Here is a 17,732-nt window from a genome sequence, read left to right on the forward strand (position 1 = left end):
CTCCCCAGTGTGCTGTCTACCCAGTATACTGTCTACCCAGTATACTGTCTACCCAGTATACTGTCTACCCAGTATACTGTCTACCCAGTATACTGTCTACCCAGTATACTGTCTACCCAGTATACTGTCTACCCAGTATACTGTCTACCCAGTATACTGTCTACCCAGTATACTGTCTACCCAGTATACTGTCTACCCAGTATACTGTCTACCCAGTATACTGTCTACCCAGTATACTGTCTACCCAGTATACTGTCTACCCAGTATACTGTCTACCCAGTATACTGTCTACCCAGTATACTGTCTACCCAGTATACTGTCTACCCAGTATACTGTCTACCCAGTATACTGTCTACCCAGTATACTGTCTACCCAGTATACTGTCTACCCAGTATACTGTCTACCCAGTATACTGTCTACCCAGTATACTGTCTACCCAGTATACTGTCTACCCAGTATACTGTCTACCCAGTATACTGTCTACCCAGTGTACTGTCTACCCAGTATACTGGGTATACAGTATACTGCTTACTGAATATACTGTATACCCAGTATACTGTCTAAGGAATGTACTGTCTACCCAGTATATACTGTCTACCTCAGTAGAAAATAAATTATCTATTATACAATTCTTGTAACGTCAAACAAAAGAAAATATGAAAAAAAATAAAAATCAAATTTTGACGTTATAGGGGTAAATATTGAAAACTCCCTAGTGATTCTACATTCTACAATTATTGTATCATGGTTTAAAAAAAATTTTGAAAATGTAAAATACCGAGTTTTATGATTTTTTTGGTATCAAGTTACAATGGGTTAACGATGTCCGAAAATTTTTATATTTAAATATCTCTGAGCTAATTAAATTTTTAAAATTTAAGTTTTGATTTTTTTTTTTAATATTGCAACTTTGACTTAAAACACGAAACTGCAAATAAAATGTGCAATCTATAAAAGTTAAGCAATTTTCATCATTCGGTTTTAGATGACGGCAAAGAAGGTCTAGGGAGCACCGAAAATCAAAAAAGTCCAATATCAAGGACATCACCCAATATACATTGATCTATAAGTTATTTTAAGGAGTACAAAAAGTGAACAAAATGGAAATATACGGAAATGTTATTTTATTCTAAAAACAATGTGTATCATAAATTTTAATTGTCACACAAAAATCTACATGTCCTTGCTGATATGAATTGAGTAAATCATTTGATTTCTGCAAATCTAGGGTTTTTAGCCAAAACATGAAAGTGCAAGCGACCTATTTTTATGATAATTCCCTTAAACATAAGAAAGAAGCATAATATATTACAAATACTTACCCCCATTAACACGAAGCCTGGTTATGCCTTAACTAATAGTTATACTGTCGGTTAAAATTATTTTTGTATGAAAACTATCAGTATAACTATTAGTTAACACATAACCAGCTTTCGTGTTACTGGGGGTTATTGTATAAAATATGAATGTAGTTAATTAAACTTTAATTTAATTCTACCAAAATAAATACCTTTACTATACTATTGTAAAAATACTTTACTCTAATATCATTATTCATTAAGTTATCATTATGTCTACAAAATTTCTAAACACTATTTATGTATTGAAAACTAAACTATTTTGTTGTTATGAATGAACTTTTGTTTATTTATTTATTTTCTTATTCCATTTTTCTAATTTTTAACAAAAACAATAAAAACGCTGTTAAAATACAATTCAATTTGACAAAATTGTTTAAACACGCCATATTTAATATAATTTAAAAAATAACAAAACAAAAAATTAATAATAATTAAGGAGTCTAAAGAGCCAGAACCACCAGCCAAGGATGTAAGTAGTTTTAGTGAACCAAAAACTAACCCAATTTTTATTTTGCTTTGTGGTGTTTTAATGTTTGTAGCGTTTAAATATTTTAGTTGAGACAACTGAAATTGCAACTTTTGTACTTAATTAACAAATTTATTTAATTACACCAAATTCACTTACTTTACTATTTTTAGTTGTTGTTTTTATTACAATTTTAGTTTCTTTTGAGTTGAGTCTTGTTGATTTGTATTGAATATTTAAAAAAAGTTTTGAAAATTAAATAAAGTTTTTGTTTTGAAAAAAGATTTTAAACTTGTATATACTATTTGAACTAAGAAGTAATGAAAAGCACAAAAGCTGTAAGTTGGTTTTAAAGAAATTCGGTTAAATATGATTTTTAGTTTAAACGTTATGTATATAAAACAATTATTGGTTTTAAATATATTTTTTCGTGTTCCAAATTGTTTTTCTTTTCGTTATATTCCCAAAAAAAATTTTTGTTTTTGTGTTGTTTAGTTTTTTTTTTTTAAAAAAAGAAAAGAAAATGCCCTAATTCTAAACTTATGCCCAAAAATTATTTCCGGTAATTGAAAAATTTCAGATCCAAACACAAAAACTCGACATTAAGGCACAAAGTAAAGTTGGTTCTTTGGACAATGTTAAGCACAAGCCCGGTGGCGGTGAAAAGAAAATCTTTGACGATAAGGATTATTTGAAAAATGTTGAACATGGTGCTCCCTTAACCACACCACCAGCTCAGGTAAAGTTCTTAAAAACTCTTTTCACTTTTTCCTATTGATTGCAACAAAGAAAGTTTGTTGCTAATTTTTAGTTACCATACAAAAATTACAAATTCCCACCATTTTTTTAGTAGTTTCGTTTTTTTTTTTTTTGTTACGATTTTATTTTGAGTTTTAATTTTTTTATAATTTGCCTTGAAAAGTTTTAGATTTTTATTTTATAATTTTTGTTAATTTTTATTTTAAACAAATGTTTTATTTTGTAAAAGAATAATAGTTTTAAAAAAAAAATATTTAATATTGAAAAAGTGTATTTGCATAAATTAAAATATTTAAAGGATCATGTGATATCTTTTAGATCCATTTAAAATTCAATAAATGCAGCCAATTTGTTAAAATTGTCTCAATCCGACATTAGTGGTGAGACATTCAAGTCATAATTTCACATTTCATATTATTCACTAAAAAAAAATAATCAAAACCAACTGGTAGATAAGGTTATTAAAAGTAAAATTTCGGTAGCCCTTCAAAATGTCCATCATATTCTATTATTAGGTGGAATATCTATATTTTGATCATTTATGATCCAGCATATTGGTTTCGCTTTATCGATTCGTGTGCAGCGACCACAAATCTAACAGTAGTGTTTGTTACTTTGAACATCTAGTGAGAAATAAAAAGACATGAGCGCCATATTGAATCCGAAATTTTCATTTTACCCTATTATTGGTTATTTACACCCTATAATGGGCATATAATAATGTTTAAAATCCATGCATCCTGGTATAACCTTTGATTTTGATTTTTTTTCTCTATAAGAGTTAGGCTTAAGTTTAGAAACCTTATACATACGATGGCGGGCCAATAAGTCCGTGCCTTTTTGAATTTACCGCCTCTTAGCTGAAAGGGCAAAAGTGTTCCTGTCAAATTTGGAACAAGCTGTGTCATTTAGTTTGTATTTGACAGCCATTAATAACACGTGAATTGAGAAGAAAATTAAAAAAAGTAAATTTCGTGAGCTCTTTACGCCTTATTTTTTGCGGAAAAAAAACCATCACTCATACCAAGACTATATAAATACTATGGGAACTCTGTACCATCTATTTCAATGGCTAAAAAAAATGTTAACTGAATTTCGTTGTGTCGAACGTTCTGGATGACCAGTTGAGGTCTCTACACCCGAAACAATTGAAAAAATTCACGATATGGAGTTGGCCGATCAGAGGTTGAAAGTGAGAGAGATTGTGGAAGCCATAGTCATCTCACATGGCTCATTGGTTTCAATTTTCAATGATCACTTGGGTATGAGAAAGCTTTCCGCAAAATGGGTGAAGCGTTTGCTCACAATCTAATGCGTTTGAGCAATCGTGAGTCAACTTAGCAGGAGTGTTGGAAAAATTCACGATATGTTGTTGGCCGATCAGAGATTGTGGAAGCCATAGTCATCTCACATGGCTCATTGGTTTCAATTTTAAATGATCACTTGGGTATGAGAAAGCTTTCCGCAAAATGGATGAAGCGTTTGCTCACAATCTAATGCGTTTGAGCAATCGTGTGTCAACTTAGCAGGAGTGTTTGGTGCCGTTTCGTAACCGTGAACGAAACGTGAATCCACCACAACACACCAGAGACCAAACAGCAGTAAAAACAGTGGATTCTCGGGGTGAATCAATCATCAAATGCCTTTTTTATGACTTCGACAAATCACATTTTTTGGAAGGTTTAACAAAATTTAAAAAGTTTATAGAGCTCAAAGTTATTTTTTTATGCAAAAACCTGTGTCAAAAAGTCACGGACTTAGTGACCCGCCCTCGTACAATGAATGGGAAACACAATGTAAATTATTAGCTGTAGGCCACCTAAAAATGAGCTGAAACATGCTCTACAATTAAAATAATAATTTTTTTTTTGTTGGAAATCAATAGTAAATTTGAAAAGTTTCGGTTTTTTTTGGATTGTGCCGAATAATGATTTTTTTTAACAAACATTAGCATTGGTTCGGTTTCGACTTGAAAAGAAAACCGGTTGCGATAGGACTCTAATGACTTTAAATTATTTTAAAAATCTTTCAATATTAAATTTTTATTTTTTTAATTTTAATTAGAACAAATTTTTAGTTTTCAAATCAAAGAAAGCACTGCACTATTAGAAAAACTTACAAAACAAAAAAAAAAAAAAATTTAAAAAAAAGTTGGCACTTGTATCGTAAAAACGCTTCAGTGTTATCATTAAAACAATCAGATCAGTAATATTGTGAATTTGAATACAACTCTACTAACCATAACATGCCAAATATTCTATAACTCACTCAATGCATAAATTACAAAGAAAAAACTAAATAAGTATTAATAATTTAAAACAAAATCATATTTAAAATAAACATACATCAAATTAAAACACTTTCATATTAACACTAGACAACATAACAATCTAAATTAATGTTAAATGTATTTAAAATGTTATGATAAATTTAAAAATGAAATACTAATTAAGTCATGAAAATATTTGCACAAATTTTATTTCAATGAAATTAAACTAAACTAAATAGAACTTAATTTTTATACAGATTTATATACTAAACATAAATTAACACACCCTCCGATATTAAAAATGGAAGAATTAATTGGAAAAGAACAATTTAAAAAGATGACATTATTAATTTATATGCCGAGAATTTAGATCATATTTACGACAAATTTCTACAGTTTTATAATGTTTTTTTTTTAATTTATGGAGTTGGTTGGTTCGTATTCATTATAATCTCTTTAAATTAATACATTTTCCTGGTGCCGAATTACTGGAAAAAAATTAAAACTTTATGAGATTTAAAGGAGAAAACTAGATACAAATGTTGATTATGCTGCAATCCTGATCAAATTTTTCACAAATTATTTCTAAGTACCGTAAAATTATACTGTAAAGTATGACGAAATTCGGAAAATATTTGTTTCTAGTCGCCATACAAGGTCCTGCTCAGAAAATGATTCACAATTATAATACTCCAGATATTCAAAAATAACTGTATGATAGGTGCCACGCTCGCTAATCCAATCCCGCCCATTTTCAGTTAAACTCCGTGCAGTGACAAGAAATTGATTCATACAATGTTTAGATACTTTTACGATTATAGTTATCCAGATATTCGAAAATAACTATTTACTTTGTGTGGGAGGTGCCACGCCCCCTGTTCGGATCCGTTCCAGTTTTTGTTAGACTTCATGCACCGATAAGAAATTGATTCTTATAAAGTTTAAAGACTGTCACAATTACAGGTCTGCAGATATTCTATAATCACTATTTCCTTTGTATGGGAAGAGCCACGCCTTACAGATATAGAGGAACATACAGTAAAAATAACAAAGAAATAAACAGATATCCATTAATTTTTATATATATATGGAGCTTAGGTCCATTCCTTTAAGATATTTTTTGTCGTTTAGTGGGATGCGAGTAGGATATCTATCAAAATAAATATTTTGTAACTCAAGACATACAATTTTTGAATTTTTTTTTGCAAAATCGAACTTTTTTTCCAATATGGGCCCTTTTTTAATTATTTTTTGCTCAAAAGAAAGCTTAGTTGTTTTCCTTTAAGTCCTATTTAGTCGCTTAGTGGGATGCGAGTGGGATAGATAACAAAATAAATGTTTTGTAACTCAAGATATACAATTTTTGATTTTTTTTTGTGTCAAAGTCAAAAACTTTTTTGACTTTTTTTAAAATGGGCCCTTTTTTAATTTTTTTTGCTATAAAGAAAGCTTAGGTCCATTCCTATAATATGGTTATGGTCGCTTAGGGGGATGCGAGTGGAATATACAAAAATAAATATTTTGTAACTCAAGACATACAATTTTTGTGTTAAAACATTTATTTTGATAGATATTTCACTCGCATCCCACTATGCGACCAAATAGGTCTTAAAGGAAAAGACCTAAGCTTTCTTTTGAGAAAAAAAGGGCCCATTAAAAAAAAAATTTCATTTCGGAAAAAAATATTAAATTTTTTTGAAAGATTGAATAAAGAGCTATCGAAGCTATTTGGGACACATTTTGCTATGAACAATAGGTAATAAGATACATGTATAAAAAAAAAACACATGCTTGGCCAAAATGTCAAATGTTGGCCTCCTCTAACTCAGAGAGTTCTCGGCCGATCTTGTTGAAAAATTGTGTCTGAGTTACTATCCAATAGAACTAACCTTGGTGCTAATCTTGTGTGAATTTATTTCGATCATACGGCTTTTGATTGTTTTTCGTGGTACCATGCTGCACGCTAGCAATCCATTATGATATTGAGAAACTAGATCAGGGGGGTTATTGTGTAATTCTATTCAAATTATTTCGTACCAGACAGGCTGGCAAAGTTACCTGCTACTTTACTGTAGCAATTTGTTCGAGGTTATTCTCAATGTATTAATTAATGATAATAAATCGTTGGCAAGAAAATATAAGTCAGAATCCATTTGAGAAACGATTGTTTGTCTTGTATTCTAATAATCGATGTAATATACAATAAATATCGGAGATTGTATTTACAATAATTAGTTTTCTTCTAATTTTATTAGGTTTCTTTTTTTTCATTTCAATATAATTTAATTTATTAGTTTTAATTTAATTTAAAACATTAATTTTATTGTTTCTAGTAAAATCAGTTTGTTAAATAAAATTTTAACTTTTACTAAAAGTAAAATCTCTTTAGCTTAAACAATAATATTTAAATTAATATTTTTTGCTAAAAGATATTTTTTAAAAAAAATAGCTAAATACCAATATTTGTTCTTAATTTGTTTTTCTTCTTCTTTTCTTCCCATTTTTTTTTCTTTTACACAAAATACAATAAATTTAAAAAAATATTAAAATAAAATGTATAGCTCTCACAAGGGCGTTTAATAGCTACCATTCATCTTGAATTCGGTCTATGTAATAAAGATTGTGTGTGTACTGAAATCTTTAAATCGCTTTTTAAATAGATTTAGAAATTTACAAACAAAAAATTAATGCATTTTTTAAAATAAAACACATACCTCTAGCCAAGCCAAAAACAAAATCCTGAAAGGCCAAAATTTAATTAATAAATTAATTGATTTGAAACAAACTATAAAACCAATTAAATCAACTCCCATCACTTTGAGTACATTTTGAAAAAACGTACCTTTTTTTAAGTTAAACTAATTTATTGCTTAAAAACAAACAATTAAATTATAAATAATTAAAAAGATATTTACAATTATTTATGTGTATATTCTAATAAGTACATTTACTGAAAATCTATATAGAGAATCCTATTTATATTTACAAAACTATTGAAAAAAAAAATCAAAGCAGATTTCAACATTAAATTTTATTTGTTGAATTTATTCGAAATTTTATTAAACTGTTTGTTGTAAATTACGAAAACTGTAAACTAATACTAAATTATACTCGTATTTAGAAAATATTTCAAATTTTATCTACAAATTTGTATTGTACGCCAAATTTCATAGACAATATACATACATACATGCATACATACATACATATATTATTCCAATTACATAAATGCATAAATATTTACTTTATTTACCATTATTTAATTGTAAACAAAACTGAAAACAAAAATTAGTTATTCATTTCCTAATTAAGCTTGATTAAAATGTGCTCAATCATAAATGTTTGTACTAAATATTTATTATAATCCTGCATTTTGTGCTTTATTTTTTCATTTATTTGTAATATATTTGTACATAGTTATTTATTTATTTATTCCTTTTTTTATTAAACTTTAATTCAAATTTAATTTCTTATTCACAATATTTTATATACATATACATAATTATTTTCCCAGTTTGAATATTTATTTGCATCTGTGGGGTTTGAGTTTCACATTTCACAATTTTTGAACTTTCAAAATATCCCAAAAATGTGTTACATTCTCAGTTTTATGAGATTAATATTAATACCTCCTAATGAATTCTGCCGTACTAATTTTTGTTTACTAATCTACATCAATTCATATACATACATATAAATATAAATTAGATTTATATTCGAGCACTACATGCTAATCTTCCATTCTTGACTCTCAAGAAACAGTTCTACCATTATATTGTTCGTGTTCATGGAAATTGGAGTTATTCTTGTCGCTATCGAATTAGTAGCGTTCACTACACTATTCTGCATAAATAGTTAGCAATCAGAACCTTTTCTGAAATCGCTATTCACCATCCTTGCTATCCATGTTTCTCATTCTCAGATATAATATCCTTTGCATGATAAATGCTAATCGGGACTGATTTTTGAAAATCCCGGGGTAATCCCGACCCGGGGTATCGGTATTTTCGGGAAATCTAAATCCCGAATATTATAAGAAAGAAAACGTGCATAATTATGTCTTTACAATTGAAAGTAAATTTTTTATTTAGCAATTAATTTTTATTACCCACTAAAAAGCAAAAAAAATAAATATAATTCATAAATATGTAAATTACAATTGATTGCAATAAAATACTTGTCGATTTGGTCGTCCATACAAATCGACCCACCCTAATGTACATGCTGGCATCTATGGTATCATCTGCCATTCTGGAACGAATTTCTTTTCCGAAATATATTGATGCCGAAAAACATCTTTCACATTGGCAAAACCGTTTGCAAATCCTTATATCAAATCTGCAAGTATTTTCCTCTTGTTCCTTCAGAAATAAAATGATCTGTTTCTTTTGCAAGTGCAAATCTACATTATAATTTGGTTTCGATATATGTAGTTATTTGGGTTTTTTACATTTATAAATAATATCTTTTAGCCTTTGAGCCATTCAGATATTTTCATCTGAGATAAAATCAATTTCGTTTGAAGAGGATTTAAATCCTGAGTTTTTCTAGATAACTTACAAAAAAAGGTGAAGAATTGATTTTCAAGAGTCCCTCTCAAGGAAAGCCAAAAATACCGCTTTCCTTTATTAACTATGTTTTCGCAGGCGTTGAGCTTAACAACTATGCAGAACATCACTTTGCGATATTCGGGCATGTATAAATGTCATAATACATGAAAAAGGCACACAAAAATTACAATTTCCCCTATTTATTTAAGAAAAACGGAATTTGGAAAATCCCGAAAATCCCGGGATTTAAAATTAAAAAATCCCGGGCTTCGGGGTTTAAGAAATCCCGAAAAGCCCGGGATTTTCGGGAACGGGATTTCCCGTTTGGCATCTCTACTTACAACTGATCAATTCTGAGCAAAACTATGTGAGCTAGTCTGAGAACTTAAATACCTTCGAGTATTTTTGTCATATGCTTTACGCATGCTAATGCATGTTGACTCTTCCAAAATACCTAGTTTGCGTAAAATTGTAGTTTTACCCGTGAGTAGTATAAATTCCGTTACCAAATTACCTAGTTTGAGCACACAGCACATTTATCAGACTGAAACCAAGGTACAAGGTCATGATCGATAACTTAAAGATACCGCAGTAGATAGATTTGGGATCGCAATAGTCAATGTTCTCCAGAAGTTATCTATAGAACATGTCTAAATTTCCTCTGGTTTCAAGTAGTAGTGATCAGATTTGGGAGCAACATTGCAAGTTTGACAAAATACCATTTTGAGAAGCAAACAGAAATTGTTAATAGTCTCTCCATGAAGTTGCCAAAACTAAATGTTCTTGTTAAATGCTCCATAGATATTCAATGGCTATCCACCAACCTTATATTGAGTTATTTCAATATAAACCACAATATATGTCCTTTAAGCCGACTCCCAGAATAAGAGTGATTTTGTTAATCAACTCAAAATAAACCTTGGTTTGTCTCCCAAAATATTTTGGATCTAGTGATAACCGTTCGTGAGCTGGACCATTTTTAAAATATTTTTTTAGGACTTCATTTATAAGGGCTCTTTCAGCCGCATACAACTCTATATTTCTCTTGACCAAGCTTATGCTTAATATAAAGTTATTCCATAATTTATACGACTTTTCCAGAATTTTTTTGAAAATTATTTTTATTATGAAAGTAAATTGAAATATTTAAAAATTTACTTGATTTAAGAAATAGTTTGTTAATTTTATTTTCAATATTCGTACTAGTTTGCGTGTTATCGTACATTCAAACTGGTAAACATTATGTTTCAAGCATGGTCTAAATGGATATCAAAAGATTTGTTTTGACAAGTAGATACTCGTAGTACCCATAAAATTTCTCTACGAGATCTGTCACTTTGTACTTTACTCTAGGGTCTCAAGTAGGGTTCCCAATTTCCCAGACTTTTGCAATTTCTGGGAGGAATTTTTTAATACTAAGTTATACCAAAAACTAGTAATTTTTTTCGAATATATTGTCTTACCCCCAGTAACACGAAGTCTGGTTATGTGTTAACTAATAGTTATTCTGACAGTTTTCATACAAAAATAATTTTAACCGACAGTATAACTGTTAGTTAACGCCTAACCAAGCTTCGTGTTAATGGGAGTTAGACTCTTACCAGCATTTTAAATGTTGGTTCAATATTTTTGTGGGTTTCTAATATAATAGTGGCATTTTATCAGTATTGTCACATCCATTTGTTTTATTAAAAATCTTGACTACACAGAGAAAACTGATTCGTAGTAGAAACCGAATTTCTTGCCAATCGAATGATTCTACTTTAGTAACCGAATCTTACATTTGGAAGGGATAACAAAATTTTGGTTGCTTAACCTGCCTAGCTCCTGCTAGAACCGAAAAATTCTATAAATTCTATAAATCAAAATTGTAGATTATGAAGGAAACTTATAAATAAATCCTAGAAAATTACCGACAGAAATTTCCCGAAAATTTTCAAAAAAATATTCCCGGGAAAATTTTCCCGCGTAGGAATCCAAGTCTCAAGTCCACCAGTTACATATCTGGAATTAGAGAGAGAGAGGGCGTTCTGAATCGAAGCATACATTTTAACAGGTATTGCAACTTGTGGCCTAGAGTTGTTATGATAGAATATTAGTTAGGATCCTTTTGCCCCCGCCAAATATAGAGAATTATATTACTGATAACACTATGCAACAAATGAAGACTTTTGGAAAAACACAATATCATGACAGTATAGGTTCGACTCTACTACCAAAGGGTAGTAAAACCCTATACTCAGTTTGTCCATTGTGGTGACCGATTTTTTTTATGGGCCCCCAAAGTTTCTGAAAATCAGTGGGGCCTCTAAAAAAGGTGTCATCAGTTTTTGGTTAACAGCTAATTAAGACATTGTGATACGGCTTAACTTTATATGCCAATAATATAGCTAAGAGTTCGCCAAATATATTTTGTTAAAATTTCTTTCCAAAAAATAGCTTTTTCGTGAACTTTTGTTGAAAAAATATAAGAAGAAAAATTGTTTTTTTTTTACTTTTTTTAGAATAACTTCCAGGGACTCCTAATTTTTCAATAACAATATTTTGCAAAGTTGTAGCTACGGTAAATCTGAATAACTATTGGGAATATTTCCTACAAGTCGCTGTGATTTTTTGATTTGAAGACAAGAGGAGTAGAGAAGCAGGTGATGTAGAAAAGTTACATGACTTAGGGATTACATTTATTGTAGTAAAGGCTTTACAAAAACTTAATTCTTATTCAAATTTGTTTGAAATTATTAACATTCACCAATAACTATCCACTGCTCAAAAGTTCAGGGAATAGCAAAGTTTAAACATTAATTGTGATAAGTGAAACTATAAATCCCTCGGGTTATTTTTAATCTAATCATAAGCAATTTCTTAAATGCTCAAATCATATAGCTATACATACAATAATATTATAAGTTATTTGTATTACTCATATTATTTAGTTTTTATTTCACAATTTTTAATTTATTTTTCTTTTCTCAACATTCTTTTAATTTTTTTTTTTTAGGAAGAATATTTATATAAATTTTATTAGGATTTAAGACAAAAGAATTTAAGTGCATTATTAAAACAAACTGAAAACAAAAACTATTTATTAAAAAACGTCCTCAAGAAAAAGAAATTTCTTATAAAAAATAAAACAAAATAAACATTTATCATGATATAAAAAAAAGTAAGTTACTTATGAATATATTTTCTAAATTGGTTTAACTTCTTTAACATTTTTATAATATGTATCATCTAATTGTGCTGTGACAACATTAATTACCAACAAAATTTATATCCTACAAAAAAGTCAGGGGTTTTTAGTATTTCATAGAGAATAAAAAAATTTCGAATTTTATAAAAATGAACATTAAGCTTGGTGAACAATATTCAAAAATGTATGTAATGCATTTAAGAATGTTTAAAATTTTAAATATTCCAATATACAGTTGAGAGACAAAGGTTTTCTAAAAAATTTTAATTAGAAATTTAACTACTAAATTATTAATGTAAAGAAAAAAGATTTTTTTTGGTCATTGCAACTGTTATCGCTAATATATTGAGCTTTGCTAGTAGCAATGTATCGCTTATGGACATTCGTTTTTATTCTTATTTATGCATTTTTCAATAAATAGAAACATACGCATTTGTTGTAATGCAAATAGAAGTCAGTAGGTTACATTATATATCCCATGTAATCTAGCGTATTTTTTATGGCAACGTACGGATTCCGATCCAAATGAACTGCTCATATTTTGAGGCCGTAAACGAATCAAATCTCTTCATTCTATATACTTTTTAACAGCTATTTCAACACGTGACCGAGCATTATCATGATGGAATATTACGGTTTCATGTCTGGACGGTTTTCGGCCAATGCTGCCTTCAAATGAATCAGTTGAGTTTCGGTAAAGTTTCCCTGTGATAGTCTGGCCAGATTTCAGTAGAATTACCTTAGCACCATGGATATTTGGGTTTAGTGTCGATTCGGCTGGTTGGCCGGGCTTCATATACGATCTCTATCGTGATGGATCCATTTTTACTCGCAAATAATAATTCGGTGCAAAAATGTTCTTTTATACCGTTCAAGCATCATTTCGGACATGTAAAATCGTCTTTCAAGGTCTCTCGGCTTCTTGATTGCTGCTTGAGTAGCTACCAATGATTTCTATCTTCATGCTTCGAATTCTTGGTCTTCAAACTTTTTGGCTGGCCTGGGCGATTTGTCAAACACACCACTTCTAAACCACTCAAACCATCTCAGGCACGTTGAAACCAATGGAACACATTCTCCATAAACTTTGGTGAGCAATCGTTGTGCTTTAGCGTCACTTTTATTCACATTAAAGAAGTAAAGCAAAAAAAATGTTTGTCTTTACACTATTAGTCAATTCACAAGGTCTCTTATCATGTCATATTGTCATAATGTCCTAATATTTCACAATGGTTTTTATTGTTTTTCAAGCAAAAAATGTCCTAAAATAATACTACTCTGTATGCTATGTTTATTGTGTTATTGTAGCCAACCAGTAGAGACTTGCGCCGAATGCCTAAGAGTCGGTTAAGCCGAGCTAACGAGTCGTGATATATTAGGACATTATGACAATATGACTGATAAGAGACCTTGTGAATTGACCATATAATGTTCAATAAATACGATTCGAAATTGCTTTAGACAATTTAAAATATTTTGCAAGTGATAACAATTTAATTCAAAATTAATTATTGAAAAATATATAGGGCCTTTCATTCAGATATATATTTTTTTAAAAAAAAGAGAAATTAGAAAAATGTATATAAAATTTAAAAAAAAATATATTTTTCTTTTAAATTTATTTACTGAATATTTTGCCATCAAAAGCTCATTTTCATTCGGCTTGAATTTTATGTTGATACTGATACATATGAAGGTGGTAAAATAAAGAACGTGCTAATTTAAAAACCTTTTTAGGGGTTTATCACAGAAAACCTTTGTCTGAAACGTTTAGTCTCTAAAACTTGTATACTAAATTATGATTTTTGTTTATAATTGCTGCGCCCTTTTGTTTAAATTGTGTCTGTGTGCTGTGCTAAAAACAAAACTTAAAAACTGGTATTTTTAAAAAATGGTCCTTAGTTTCTTTTATTTTATTATTTTTTTACAATTTAAATTTATTTTATTTTATTATAATTTTTATTTTATATGTTTTTTATGTTTATTAAATTTATATGTTTCTTTTTATTTATTAATTTTTATTACCCTTTTTTCTTTTTGTTGAAAGGAAAGCCTAAAGAATAACGTTTTTATTTAAACTAGTTTTTAATAAATTTTGAATTTTTATTTTTTTTCAACACACAGAGTCCACAACCACCAGCATCCATGACGACTTCAACAACTGGTGCCGATGAAAATTTAAATCAGCATACATAAATTTGTTAAAATAATTACAAAAAAAGAAAACAAAAAACAAACAAATACAGAAAATATTTTGACCAAAACAAAAAATAAAAACAAATTTAAAACAAAATTATAATTGAAAATGCATATTTAAAAAACAAGAAATTGTTATTGAAAAAAAAAAAAATAAAATTCAAAACATTATATTTATCATCTTCATATAAAAACCTACCTACATTTAAAAACCAACCAACAAAAAGAAATTATCTATATATTCAACAGTTAAAAAAAAAGATATTTAATAAAAAGAAAATATTCATGTTCATCATTAAAAGATAACAAAAAACACACTTTACACTTGAAAAACTAAAATGGCAATAATTAAGAAATTTTAATTTTTCAACATTTTTATTTTATGCTTTAATGATTTGTAATGATTGTATAATTAATTAATTAATTAATAAAATTTATTTGTAGTACTTTTTACATACATCTTTTATGTTGCCTTAAATAGTTAAAATTATTTCTTAGTTTCTGTATTAAAGAACACATTTGTAATTATTTTGTTTTTTTAATTATAACAAGTAATAAACTTTATATTAAATACCAAAAAATGGACCGTTATTAGTAGAGTAACTTAGAAACCACCATTCAAAATAAATTTGAAATCCAAAATATACAATACAACCACTGCATTATCACAGGGTTTCTGTTTAATAATTTGTTAAAGTTTCCGTTTTTTATATGTATACTCGAGAAACCCTAGAAACATTTTTTTAAATCTAAATCTTATACGAAAATACATACATACTTACATATTTACTCGTTTATAAAAATTTATACGTATTTAAAATAAATAAAGTATGAAATACATACAAATAACAAATATTTATATTGAAAAAAAAGTAACAAAAAAAATAAATTAAATGAATAAATGAAAATTTAAAAAATATATATATATTATTAGAAAAACGTAAATAATAAACATATTTACTACATAAATGTGCTTCAGAAATGACTTAAAGCTAATTAAAAAAAATCCGACATAAATATTTTTTTATGTTTTGAAATAATACCCAGTCCTAATTAGGGTTTTTAATTTCCCGACCTTTTTTTGATTCCCAGAAACCCGGGAAATTCGAAATATTGAATTCAAAATTCATATAAAAACTTATAGGGGGGTCAGACGGCATGTATTGTTTGTGTATTGGGACATGTATTCGATACATATGGAATTCCATGTGTATGTCAAAATTCACGTTATACATACGATTCATAATTTCCACGTTCAAACGTACATATGTAATTGCATGTGACATAACCTCTATTAGTTTATATGTTTGTTGTTTTTAACAATATATTTATTTAAAACATTTTTATATCACAATAAATATATTTAATGCAATGAAACTTATCTTGTTATGATTTTTCTTTACTCTTTTTTGTTTTCTTTTTTTTATTTTGCACTCACACAGTGTTGTATTTCAAAATACAACACTGTTATACACACGAAAATAGAACATGCTCTAATTGCCAAAAATGTCACGAGTAATACACATGTATTTTACATACACAAAGTTTCAAATGGATCACACGGTATGTATATATTTACATATGGAAAAATGTCCCAATACATGGCACAAAACACAAGCAATACATGCCGTCTGACCCCCCTTTTAGTGTTATAATCATTATGTATATATCGTCACCTTAAATGCAAACGGACGAAACTTACTTAAAAACGTTATGAAATCAATAATAATAATAAAGTATTCTTGGTAATTTTTTCCCATTTGAATTTCTTTAATAAAGTTATCATTTTTGATCGCAGGGGTCTAAAAATTTGCGTCAAAAACTCGATTTTGAATTAGTTTGTAGTTACGTCCGTTTGCATTTAAGGTGGCGATATGTATGTTATTGGGTGTATAACATTTGTACAATATAAATTTATTCAAATTATTGGCCATTGTTAGCTATGACCTTTTCTCATCTTCCTGGCAACATGTGGATTCCGAACCAAAATAATTACTCATCTTTTGAGCGAAAGCATGAACGAATCAAGGCAATATTGGGTACTCTGTTCCAAGGTGAAGCGTATCCCAGAGAGAGCATTCAGTATCGATCGAAACAAACAGTAGTCGGACGGGGCTATGTCTGGACTATAAACCGGGTGAGGCAAAACTACCTACCACTTCATTAGATGTCGATTCGGCTGGTTGGCCGAGCTTCACATACGATCTCTTACGTTTCGGGTTATCATAATGAATAAATTTTTCATCGCAAATAATGATTTCTAGAAAAAATTATTTTCTTTTACATCGTACAAGCATCATTTTGGACATGCAAAATCGTCTTTCGAAGTCTCTCGGCTTCAATTCGTATGGCATCCAATTTCACTGCTTTTGGATGAATCCTGCTGCTCGCAAGCGTTTTGAAATAGCTGCTTGAGTAGCTCCTAATGATTGCGCAAGCTATCACTCTTCATAAAGTAATGCATCCAATTCTTTGTGTTCCGTGTCCAAATCACCACTTCTAAACCGCAGAAACCATCTCTCGGACGTTGAAACCGATGGAACACATTCACCATAAGGTTTGGTGAGCAATCGGTGTGCTTTAGCGACAATTTTTTTTTTTCAAATTATAGAAGTAAAACAAAACTTCCCGCATATGACGCTTTGTTGGTACAAAATTTTTTTTTCGAAGCAAAATAAAAACTTTGTTGTTTACACTATAAAGTTCAATAACTAAGAAAGAATAAATGACAGATATGTACACAAAATTCGTGTTCAAAAGATACACCCTATAACGTATGCGGAATGAAATTGCAATGAGCTATTAGTGTTTTAGAACTTATTTTGAATTACGTTATGTTTTGCCTTAATAATTTAAAACCCCATTTGAAAATCAGGCTTTTAGTTATTTCACATTTTGTAATTTTTTCCATATTTTATAATTTTTCATCGGAAAAAATTTG

At 29.0% G+C, this 17,732-nt stretch overlaps 1 protein-coding gene across 3 annotated transcripts in view; it reads left to right on the plus strand.

The window, feature by feature from the left end:
• Positions 1 to 15,708, plus strand: part of tau (microtubule-associated protein tau) — a 102,825-nt gene extending 87,117 nt beyond the window's left edge. For 2 of the 3 annotated variants that reach the window (XM_065515842.1, XM_065515843.1), the window contains 2 exons: positions 2,408 to 2,566; positions 14,720 to 15,708. In XM_065515842.1, the coding sequence (XP_065371914.1) occupies positions 2,408 to 2,566; positions 14,720 to 14,791 (231 nt within the window). In that variant the 3' untranslated portion in view covers positions 14,792 to 15,708. Of the gene's footprint in view, positions 1 to 1,797; positions 1,831 to 2,407; positions 2,567 to 14,719 lie in introns of all 3 variants that reach the window. The other variant, XM_065515841.1, reaches the window with a different exon arrangement.
• Positions 15,709 to 17,732: the final 2,024 nt, after the last annotated feature.

Source organism: Calliphora vicina, chromosome 1 (assembly GCF_958450345.1).
Source record: "Calliphora vicina chromosome 1, idCalVici1.1, whole genome shotgun sequence".
Taxonomy (NCBI): Eukaryota; Metazoa; Arthropoda; class Insecta; order Diptera; family Calliphoridae; genus Calliphora; species Calliphora vicina.